Here is a 12,648-nt window from a genome sequence, read left to right on the forward strand (position 1 = left end):
CCAGAGGTAGCCTGACTGTCATTAGGCACTGAGATGAGATCCTCAGACCCCTTGTGAGACCATATGCTGGTGCGGTTGACCCTGGGTTCCTCCTAATGCAGGACAATGCCAGACCTCATGTGGCTGGAGTATGTCAGCAGTTCCTGCAAGATGAAGGCATTGAAGCTATGGACTGGCCCGCCCGTTCACCAGACCTGAATCCGATTGAGCAACATTATGTGTCGCTCCATCCACCAACATCACGTTGCACCACAGACTGTCCAGGAGTTGGCGGATGCTTTAGTCCAGGTCTGGGAGGAGATCCCACTGGAGACCATCCGCCACCTCATCAGGATCATACCCAGGCATTGTAGGGAGGTCATACAGGCACGTGGAGGCCACACACAATACTGAGCCTCATTTTGACTTGTTTTAAGGACATTACATCAAAGTTGGATCAGCCTGTAGTGTGTTTTTCCACTTTAATTTTGGGGGTGACTCCAAATCCAGGCCTCCATTGGTTAATAAATTTGATTTCCATTGATGATTTTTGTGTGATTTTGTTGTCAGCACATTCAACTTTGTACAGAACAAAGTATTCAATGAGAATATTTCATTCATTCAGATCTAGGATGTGTTATTTGAGTGTTCCCTTTATTTTTTTGAGCAGTGTGTATATATATGGCTTAGCTACTATCTCGCTCTCTATAAATGTGTGTGTATATACATAAATGTGTGTGTATATGTGTATATATATATATATATATATATATGTGTGTGTCTAAATTAGAATATCATCAAAATGTTAATTTATTTCAGTTCTTCAATACAAAACACAAAAATTGAAACGCACATATTACGATATATAGAGTCATTACAAACAGAGTGATCTATTTCAAGTGTTAATTTCTGCCACGCCGCATTGATGCAGTAATTGATGCAAAAGGAGCCCCGACCAAGTATCGAGTGCATTTACTGAACATACATTTCAGTAGGCCAACATTTCGGATTTTAACAACATTTTTCAAGCTGTTGTTATAAAGTATTCTAATTTACTGAGATAATGACGTTTGCGTTTTCATTGGCTGTAAGCCATAATCATCAACATTAACAGAAATAAACACTTGAAATAGATCACTGTTTGTAATGACTCTATATAATATATGAGTTTCACTTTTTCTATTGAAGAACTGAAATAAATTAACTTTTTGATGATATTCTAATATAGTGAGATGCATGTGTGTGTGTGTGTGTATATGTGTGTGTGTACATACAACCCCTGGCAAAAATTATGGAATCACCGGGCTCGGAGGATGTTCATTCAGTTGTTTAATGTTGTTGAAAAAAAGCAGATCACAGACATGGCACAAAACTAAAGTCATTTCAAATGGCAACTTTAGGGCTTTAAGAAACACTAAAAGAAATCAAGATTAAAAATGTGGTAATCAGTAAGGGTAATTTTTTTCAGACCAAGCAGAGGGAAAAAATTATGGAATCACTCAATTCTGAGGAAAAAATTATGGAATCACCCTGTAAATTTTCATTTCCAAAACTAACACCTGCATCAAATTAGATCTGCTCGTTAGTCTGCATCTAAAAAGGAGTTCTCACACCTTGGAGAGCTGTTGCACCAAGTGGACTGACATGAATCATAGCTCCAACATGAGAGATGTCAATTGAAACCAAGAGGAGGATTATCAAACTCTTAAAAGAAGGTAAATCATCATGCAATGTTGCAAAAGATGTTGGTTGTTCACAGTCAGCTGTGTCTAAAATCTGGACCTAATACCAACAACATGGGAAGATTGTTAAAGGCAAACATACTGGTAGACCAAGGAAGACATCAAAGCGTCAAGACCGGAAACTTATAGCAATATGTCTCCAAAACAGGAAATGCACAACAAAACAAATGAGGAACGAATGGGAGGAAACTGGAGTCAATGTCTGTGACCGAACTGTAAGAAACCTCCTAAAGGAAATGGGATTTACATACAGAAAAGCTAAACAAAAGCCATCATTAACACCTAAACAGAAAAAAACAAGGTTACAATGGGCTAAGGAAAAGCAATCGTGGACTGTGGATGACTGGATGAAAGTCATATTCACTGATGAATCGCGGATCTGCATCGGGCAAGGTGATGATGCTGGAACTTTTGTTTGGTGCCGTTCCAATGAGATTTATAAAGATGACTGCATGAAGAGAACAAGCAAATTTCCACAGTCATTGATAATATGGGGCTGCATGTCAAGTAAAGGCACTGAGGAGATGGTTGTCATTACATCTTCTATAAATTCCCAAGTTTACATTGATATTTTGGACATTTTTCTTATCCCATCAATTGAAAGGATGTTTGGGGATGATGACATCATTTTTCAAGATGATAATGCATCCTGCCATAGAGCAAAAACTGTGAAAACATTCCTTGAAAGAAGACACATAAGGTCAATGTCATGGCCTGCAAATAGTCCGGATCTCAATCCAATTGAAAATCTTTGGTGGAAGTTGAAGAAAATGGTCCATGACAAGGCTCCAAAGCTGATCTGGCAACAGCAATCAGAGAAAGTTGGAGCCAGATTGATGAAGAGTACTGTTTGTCACCCATTAAGTCCATGCCTCAGAGATTGCAAGCTGTTATTAAAGCCAGAGGTGGTGCAACAAAATACTAGTGATGTGCTGGAGTGTTCTTTTGTGTGTTTGTTTTTCATGATTCCATAATTTTTTCCCTCTGCTTGGTCTGAAAAAAATTACCCTTACTGAGTACCACATTTTTTATCTTGATTTCTTTTAGTGTTTCTTAAAGCCCTAAAGTAGCCATTTGAAATGACTTTAGTTTTGTGCCATGTCTGTGATCCGCTTTTTTTCAACAACATTAAACAACTGAATGAACATCCTCCGAACCCGATGATTCCATAATTTTTGCCAGGGGTTGTACATGTATATGTAGTAATTCAGAGTGTAATCTTGTGGGAGCATTTGGCTGCTACATCACATGAGCGGCATCCCGGACATTCTGTGGCTGTAACATCTTTTAGTCAAGATTCATATAATATGTATAATATACAATAGTTAAAGGGGGCTGTGTTCATGTGTAATGAAGAACCCTCCCCATGGGTGGACCCAGGTAGGAAGAGAATAATGTTCCAGCGATGGACTGTATATAATGAATGAATCATTTTCTTAATGTAACACGAGTCGGAACCCCAAGCCAATTGGACTTGTGCGCGCATTCTGACCCATGTCTCTGGGAGCAGAAAAGAACTTTCTTACAGAGGGCTGCTAAATATAGAACTTTCCTGCTTTTTTACCTTTTTATTTTTAGAACTATTTTTGCACCCTTTATGTATATCTATTATTTTCCTATATTTTTGTAAATTTTAAGCACTGTACCTTTTGTGTATTAAAGCCTAAAACAAACTGTCTCCGTAAATACTAAGTGGAAGTTTGTGCATGTGACCTATGTATGGCCTGTGTGCAGTGAGTACATTGTGTGCATGACATTGGGGCTTACCACATTTTTGGTAAGTGGTGGCAGCATTTAGCCTCTAGGGTGTGTAGACTGGTTGGGGGTACGTTCTGTGTTCTGTTTGTGAGATTTGAGCTGTAAAGTGACGATAGTCACCCACCCCACATCAAGGAGACGGCTGAGTGAGGGGCCTGACCATTACAAGCCATTTTTCTTCCCTTTGCCTCCCAAACTCCTCATCTAATCTGAAAAAATAGAACTCAAATCCATGGTGGTCAGTTCAAGGCAGATTGACATTGAGGTGAGGAGGAGCACTCAGCACAGTGAGAAATCAGGCAGACACAGGCAGATCCAGCTACACAGCTCAGTACTTGCTGAGTACCTGACTGTGTGCTATAGAGAAAGAAGAACAAAAATTCTTCTCTCTGTGTGTACTGTGTTTGGGAAACCTCAAACCATCTAGGCCCCACCCACTAGCTCAGAGAGAAATGAAATTGAAATGGAGCCTGCAGGGTACAAGTGATATATAATGGCCAGTATTAGTGTTATTTCTCATGTGTGTTATTTCTCATTTCGCATGACAGAATATTCTGAAAATTACCTGATAGAGGTTTGCATTAAGAGCCTTTTAATATTTTGTGCATTTCAGTTTAATAATAAATAATTATCACAATAGAAAATGGTTAAAGTGTAAATTTCATTATTATATATTTTTAACTATTACAAGTCTGGCCTGTCTATCTGACTGAACGTAACTCGGCACACTTATATTACGTGAATACTCAGCAGGGTATACAGCTCTACGAACAGCGTTTGTCTCTTCCTTATTGCTTCTGATGCTGCTTTTATGAAATAATTGATGTTTTTCATCTCTTTAGATATGGAGACATGCGTGTGACAATGGGCTGTGAAATCTTCAGCATGTGGCAGAATTTAGGTAGGATTATCCTTCATTTTTATTATTTGGTATTTTGTAATGAAACTGCAATAGCTGGCTGTCAAGAGGCTTTTTGATCATTAAGTGGGCATACTTCAGTTGCCTGTATAAAAAAAATGATACACAGTGACATGGTGGAGCAATAATATGGTGCCTCGATGCTGTAACATCTTGTGTTGCTCTGATTTATCACAGCACTCTTGACAGATGTAAGTGACTATTACATGGTTTAGTAAAGGATTATCTGCTGCCTACATCTGTTTCTGACTCATTATCGGTGATATTTTATCATTCTGAAATGCAGAAACCTGCAATGGGAAGCTGATAAAATGAGTTAAACTAGAAAATAATCATGACCTAGCTGGTTGATGAAAAGAGTTCTACAGATTATAGATAAGAATTAACTTTGTGGAATATCAAAAGCTTTGACAGATCATAGAGCCTATTTTCAATCAAGGAGGAAAGCACTTTCCCCTCGTTCGTTTTCGCGATTGGTATGGATCTCAGCACTTGAACCCCCGCGGATTACAACTTCTGAAATTTGAAAAGTTTTCTGAAAATGTATTTACCCTTTAATTTCAAACATTAGCCCGGAATGTCTAGAGCTGTACACATGCAGAACAAAGTCTAAAAGAAACTGTAGGACCTTCTAGTCTTCTGCTAATGTGTTGCTACATGAATTCAGAGATGAATACATATATTTAGTTTTATGGTACCCAAACTCAACCTAACCCATGTTTGAGTCAGCATGAAATTTATTTGTTCACACAGGACATAAGATACCTCTGTCAGCGACCTATTCCTCTCTCTCCCTCTGAAATAAACAGTTGAAATAAACTAGCCTGGAGAAATCACTGTAAGGCCAGTTTCACAAATCCCAGATTCACAGTCCAAGCGTAGACTGCGATGCACGTACTAGCTGTGGTCCACCTGGCCCAAACTCGACAGTCTTATGTATGCCACCTATAAAAAGGACTTGCCCGTTCTCCTGATATGTCTGGTTTAATTAACACTTGTATTCCCCATGTAATATTAAAACTGGAGCATCTTTACTGAAAGCTCTACAATACACAGTTCCTCTATTATTCCTGAAAATCTATGAATAAATTCGCAACTGGGTGTTCCCTAAACACTTAATACTGGCTGGACAATGTTGAAACACACCAGTTGTATTCTACACTGTCCAGTCGATACGAGGGCTGTGTCTCTACACTGTCCAGTCGGTGCGAGGTGTGTGTTTCTACACTGTCCAGTCAGTACGAGGGGTGTGTCTCTACACTGTCCAGTCAGTACGAGGGGTGTGTCTCTACACTGTCCAGTCGGTATGAGGGGTGTGTCTCTACACTGTCCAGTCGGTATGAGGGGTGTGTCTCTACACTGTCCAGTCGGTACGAGGGGTGTGTCTCTACACTGTCCAGTCGGTACGAGGGGTGTGTCTCTACACTGTCCAGTCGGTACGAGGGGTGTGTCTCTACACTGTCCAGTCGGTACGAGGGGTGTGTCTCTACACTGTCCAGTCGGTACGAGGGGTGTGTCTCTACACTGTCCAGTCGATACGAGGAGTGTGTCTCTACACTGTCCAGTCGATACGAGGGGTGTGTCTCTACACTGTCCAGTCGATACGAGAGGTGTGTCTCTACACTGTCCAGTCGATATGAGGGGTGTGTCTCTACACTGTCCAGTCGATACGAGGGGTGTGTCTCTACACTGTCCAGTCGATACGAGGGGTGTGTCTCTACACTGTCCAGTTGATACGAGGGGTGTGTCTCTACACTGTCCAGTTGATACGAGGGGTGTGTCTCTACACTGTCCAGTGGGTACGAGGGGTGTGTCTCTACACTGTCCAGTGGGTACGAGGGGTGTGTCTCTACACTGTCCAGTGGGTACGAGGGGTGTGTCTCTACACTGTCCACTGGGTACGAGGGGTGTGTCTGTACACTGTCCAATCTGTACGAGGGGGTGTGTCTATACACTGTCCAGTCTGTACGAGGGGTGTGTCTATATACTGTCCAGTCTGTACGAGGGGTGTGTCTCTACACTGTCCAGTGGGTACGAGGGGTGTGTCTGTACACTGTCCAGTCTGTACGAGGGGTGTGTCTATACACTGTCCAGTCTGTACGAGGGGTGTGTCTATACACTGTCCAGTCTGTACGAGGGGTGTGTCTATACACTGTCCAGTCTGTACGAGGGGTGTGTCTATACACTGTCCAGTCTGTACGAGGGGTGTGTCTATACACTGTCCAGTCGATACGAGGGGTGTGTCTCTACACTGTCCAGTTGATACGAGGGGTGTGTCTCTACACTGTCCAGTTGATACGAGGGGTGTGTCTCTACACTGTCCAGTGGGTACGAGGGGTGTGTCTCTACACTGTCCAGTGGGTACGAGGGGTGTCTATATACTGTCCAGTCTGTACGAGGGGTGTGTCTCTACACTGTCCAGTGGGTACGAGGGGTGTGTCTGTACACTGTCCAGTCTGTACGAGGGGTGTGTCTATACACTGTCCAGTCTGTACGAGGGGTGTGTCTATACACTGTCCAGTCTGTACGAGGGGTGTGTCTATACACTGTCCAGTCTGTACGAGGGGTGTGTCTATACACTGTCCAGTCTGTACGAGGGGTGTGTCTATACACTGTCCAGTCTGTACGAGGGGTGTGTCTATACACTGTCCAGTCGGTACGAGGGGTGTGTCTATACACTGTCCAGTCGGTACGAAGGGAGTGTCGCTACACTGTCCAGTCTATACAAAGGGTGTGTCTCTACACTGTCCAGTCGGTGCGAGGTGTGTGTTTCTACACTGTCCAGTCAATACGAGAGGTGTGTTTCTACACTGTCACATTGCTACATTGCAAAAAAAAAGTTGATACATTACAAGTGAGCCTAGCTCAGCAGTAACTGTAACATTGTACAGTATGGTGTGGAATCTGGGACGGACGCAGACAGAAGAGGCCCTGTGCAAGAACAATATATGGGCCTTTTGTAGTCCAGTAGCTCATCATAATGCACAGTTCCACCTGCCTTGGAAATGTAAGTGGGTCCCCTTGTCCCTTAGGTCCCTGTGCAATTGCCCAGGTTGCACCAATGATATGTCCTGCCCCATATGAGATAAATATGAAGATTTGCAGTTGCTCATTTTCTCTAGTAAATAAAACTATTATTTTTGTAGGTGAACACAAACTTCATTTTATCCCAGCCTTAATTGGTCCATTTCTTGAAGTAACCTTGATACCCCAGCCTGACTTGAGGAATGTAATGATCCCTATTTTTCATGACATGATGGACTGGGAGCAAAGAAGAAGTGGCAACTTTAAGCAGGTACCTAATATATATATATTAAATAAGAACTATATACACCTGGCGTATCATTAGAGACAATATTGTGCCATACAAATATCTAGACTAGCTAATGAACAATTGAGGTTAATATGGTGAAGCCTGCAATATACTCACTTTATTCAGAGCTTAAAGCTTATCCAATTCCACAATGCATGTTGCACACGTTTTAGATGTGATGATGGTGTACTTAGATTTTCGAAGTATGTCAGAATGGATCTACAATCCTTTTAAAGCTTAAGGTCAACCTCCCCCCATGTAGCCTGATTGACAAGCTCCTCAGTGTCCCTCCTCCGTGTTACTGTTGAAATCTCAAATAGCTCAGTATAAGCTGCAGCCGTCAATCAGATTGGGTGGGATAGAGACTGAATACACTTGGACTCATGAGGTCTCTTACTCTTTAGGCAAATTTATAAAATGCATATTTTAATGTCAGGATTATTCAACCATTCTGACATGGATTTTTCTAAGTAAGTACATCAGTCTCATGAGACCTGAGGAACCTGTATAATAATGTATGCTGTTTTTATTGTGAAATCTGTTAATGGATTCTCTTTTAATAGAAAAGCTACTGAGTCTTAAAGGTTCTGTATGTACAAGTCTCCTATGCATGGAAGACCAACAAACCTTACTACTACAAAGACATACAAGGCCACCCCAATATCTTTAGCATTTAATATGATAAATGATAGTCCTTAGCCATACTAGTACAACGATAGGATAATCTTTGGAAGGTGTTTATGCAATTATCAATTTCCATTTACCTTGTTTAAGGTGTATTGCAATGAACTCCCTTTTGGCTGTGTTTATACACAGTACATACGTAGCAGAATTTTGCAAATGTTTTTGTCGAATGACATATTCTGCTATAGCAGTTGTCCCATGAACAAATTATATAATCTGGATTAACAGGACAGGCGATAAATGTATAATTGCTGGGGGTCCAACCTCTGGGACCAAAACCAGTTGTGAGAACGTGAGTCCCAAAGTTTTTGTGTGAATGAAGTATTAGGAAGCACGTGTAACCACTACTTCATTAATTGTCTAGAACTCCTATAGAGTTAGGATGCTTTCACATTATTGCGTTAGGCACATTCTCGGTGGCACCATCGGGGCATACTGTATGTCCGAACCACCCCCCCTCGCAAAACTCTGATGGGCCATAGACTCTGCGCTCTGACGTGCATCATTTTTGGGAGTGTACTCATACTGGAGGCAGTCTACAACGTCTGAGTGTCCACCTCCTGTAGGCGTACTCTCCCGAAAATGATGCACGTCAAAGTGCACGTTTGCTCTGCCAGCACCATTACAGTCTATGTCCCCATTGGTGCATATATCCAGATCACGTTTTGCGGGGTGTTCGGACGTAAGCCCCGACTCGACCATTGAACTTGTCCCTAAGCGCCATGTAAAAGCACCATTAATGAGCAGTTGGGGTTTTTTGGGCACCTATCACTTCTGCATTGGGGTTTCTGAGATGCCGATAATGCGCTGAGACTCACTCATGTGCCTATTGACTGTCATTGATCAATGTGCTGTCTGTGACATCTCAAGAACTGAAAAAAGCTTGTCTGACCTATATGTACTGTGTTATGCATATTCATTTAGGCCCACAATACAAATATGCTATAAATGTACAGCTTGAATTGACACTTTGAGAAGTAACCGCAAACACTACTGATTCCCAGAATGGTGGCACCAACCTTAACACCAAACTCGCTTTTTGGTTTCCAGTAATCAGGGCATTCTTGGATGTGTTCTGGCTGACTCCTCTTGTCCAGGAGATGGTAATTACTGTAAATTCTGCATCATTTCTTATAGGGTCATGACAACCAGCCTAGTATACAGGCAGGCTCCATCTGTATGCCAGAAATCACTTATGGCTCCCTGATCGTGCCTGTATTTATTGCCTTTGCCTGAAGTATCCCTTTAACTATTACCCGACAGCGGTTCAGTATGTTTATAGATTTTCATTTAGTGGTATTTTGTTTGTAAGGTTGTAATGGTATTTTAGTGATCACAGACTTGTATACATTATCAGTATCCGTTTCAAGCACTTTATTGAACAGGAGACATAATCTTGGATCAAAGTGGCCTGTATTTATTTAGGCCAAACAATTTTGACACTCCAGTACGTTTCCTATTTTCCAGCTCAGAGGTTTGCTAAGTGTTCCAAGTACTTTTGCAGCTCCCACTCGATTTTTCTCCTGCTGTCTGAAACCATTTCTTTACACCCACCATCATGCTGCTCCATAGGAACATCGATTTGAAACATTGTTTAACGCACACAAAATAAATGACTTTGATTTCTATGCCGGAGCAATGCTGTTAACCCTTGGACGGATATCCTCCAGTCCATGGTTATAAGTAGCAATCACTTAGTGGTAAAGTCACTGTGCCTATTGGAATAAGTGGTGGTTACTAATTTAGGGTACGTCTCCTTGATTACTAAATCCTTACCTTTTTAGGGAGCTACGCGTTAAACCTAATTCTCTTACCTTACATGCGGAATAAATAATTTCTAGAAGTTTCTTCGAGTTAATTACTCTTATCGTTTGTCCTTTCCATGAATAAGTTGATTCTCATGAATGCAAACCATGTACTTATTTCTAAGTACATAAGCGTTTTTCTAAGGCGGTGTTTACATCTGTGTTGCCAAAATTATGCCAAAAATGCTAACTATTTTTTTTGTTTAATTGACAAACACCTTATCCCGGTTACTGATAATGTCATCTATCAGGTGCTGTTGGTGTTCTTCATATGACGGATTCACTTAAGAGCAATTATATTCTTATTAGAGGTGCAGTTCATAACTGTAGACTTTTTGTAGGTAGCTTGGTAGAGTCTCCCAAAAAAATTATCATCAGATCACTACACCTCCGACAGTAATCAATCAGGCGGCAAGCGTGGAATCTGTGTGGCCATTAAATATAGTGATGGTATTCAGTGTATCAAAATAGTCCATAAAAGTCCAACAGCAGCTTGCAATAGATATAGAAAAATCCATGGCACACACAATTCTTTATCAGATGCTTTTATTTATATTAAAAACACAGTAGAAAAGCTGGAGCGAGCTCCCTTCACATAGTATGGTAGGCTTCATCCAGGTTGATTTGTACGTTTCCAGCTGATTTGTGAACACAAAAAAGTTGAGCTGAACTTTGTGGCAATAAAATAGGCTGAAGGTATCTAAAAAGAAGGAGGATAAGAATTATAAACGCTCCAATCAGAAAGAGCTCACTAATAGATTCTCAGTTAACTCATTCTACAGCCAGCAATAGACATTGCAATTCGCAGGTTACAGAAGGCAAATGGTACAAAATTTTCAATGAAAGCCATTAGCAAAAAATAATTTTTAGCCAAAATTACATGCATTTCAGAAAGAAACTTTTCCCCCCAAATGTGTCCAAATCTTTTAAAGAGGTCCTATCACCAGGTCTAAAGTGGCCAGTTTTGCTCTCATTCCTGCTTCTCCTCAGAGTTTTCTGTTTGTTTTTAGTTTTTTAATTGCCCATGCAGTTTCAGACATACTTATCTGTTTATTCAGTGCTAGTTTTTTGATCTTTCCAAAGGGGCTTTGTTCACAGGATTCTCTGCGGACCTGTCCTTAGGCTGCTTCGTATTATAAGCACAAAGCTATCCAAGAGGATTTTGACCCAAGTTGTAAACATGGTCATATATTAGAAAATAAGGTTCTATTTCTGTTTGATTGTGGCGGCTATTTAAGCAAAAGTGACAACCAAATACTCCGCCATATTGATTGCTACTTTTGAATTCTTATCTGAGAAATTCAATGCAAAACTTTCTGACTGTTATTGAAGACCAGCCGGACAAATTGACAGCTGCCATCAGGTTGAGAAGATGTTGCCAACATGACAGCCCATATGTCTGCACATAATAGTGTTACAGATTCACTAATGTAGCAAGATAATGTTTGTTTGATTAGACTAACGTCGGCTGAACCTGCCCATATTGTGTATGGGGGTCCCGACAGATGATTGTCAGAGGGAGTTAAGGATTCGGCATGTCCAATTTCAGGCTACCAATCTTTTTGTTCACTAGAGATAAGAAGCCAGAGATACCTGCTGGCAGCTCTGTCATAGAGGACATAGGCGCCCTCTGCAGAGCAAACACTCCTGCCTATGGGCGATTCCAGCAAGATTGCTGCCAGCCGAACCGACTGCAATTTAATGACTATGGGGGGCTTAAGGGCTGATTCATCAAACAGTTTACGTCAGTTTGTGACATAGAAATGCTTGAAACGTTGCACAATATTTGCTAAACTCCGTCCTAGCAAACTCCACCAACTTTTTGAAAAGTGGGCAAAGCCCAGTTAGGAGCGGAGTGGCCAAGCGCTTCTGACAAATGTATTATAATGCTCTGCAAAGGTAGCTTAAATTGCAACAAATGTATACTCGTAAATTTTTTTGGTGATGCATGGCAGCTGAAAGATGGGCCAAAATTATTAAATGGAATCTGTCAGTAGGATCAACCCTCCTAAGTCATCTACAGAGGCATGTAGGTCATAGAAAGTTGAATAAAATGATATCCTGATATCTGTGATCTGAAGTTTTATTCCAGAGTAATCAAAATTTTTCCTAATATGTAAATGAGCTAAGATCTAAGGGCTGGACATGTATCTCCCTGAGAATCTACCTCCAGAGCTTATTTTAAATGAAAGGAGGCATTACCAGTGCGAGGCATGTAATGACTGATAGTCTGCTCTCCTGATCTACATGTCTCATACTGGTACCGCCCCTTTTCATTTAAAATAAGCTCTGGAGACAGATTCCCCGGGAGATCTACCGTATATCAGACGCAAAGATCTTAACAGCTCATTTTCAGATTAAGAAAAACTTAGATTCTTGGGAATAAGTCATCAGATTGCACACATCAAAGTATCATTTTATTCAACTTTCTATGACTTGCATGCCCAT

General features: G+C 41.0%; 1 protein-coding gene across 5 annotated transcripts in view; it reads left to right on the forward strand.

Moving 5' to 3' along the window:
- DOCK4 (dedicator of cytokinesis 4) overlaps positions 1-12,648 on the forward strand; it is a 378,644-nt gene that overhangs the window by 263,183 nt on the left and 102,813 nt on the right. For all 5 annotated transcript variants that reach the window (XM_073651961.1, XM_073651958.1, XM_073651957.1 and 2 more), the window contains 2 exons: positions 4,322-4,380; positions 7,545-7,693. In XM_073651961.1, the coding sequence (XP_073508062.1) occupies positions 4,322-4,380; positions 7,545-7,693 (208 nt within the window). The remainder of the gene's footprint in view (positions 1-4,321; positions 4,381-7,544; positions 7,694-12,648) is intronic.

This window comes from Phyllobates terribilis, unplaced genomic scaffold (genome assembly GCF_046119375.1).
Source record: "Phyllobates terribilis strain yellow unplaced genomic scaffold, ASM4611937v1 Scaffold_11__3_contigs__length_659146591, whole genome shotgun sequence".
Taxonomy (NCBI): domain Eukaryota; kingdom Metazoa; phylum Chordata; class Amphibia; order Anura; family Dendrobatidae; genus Phyllobates; species Phyllobates terribilis.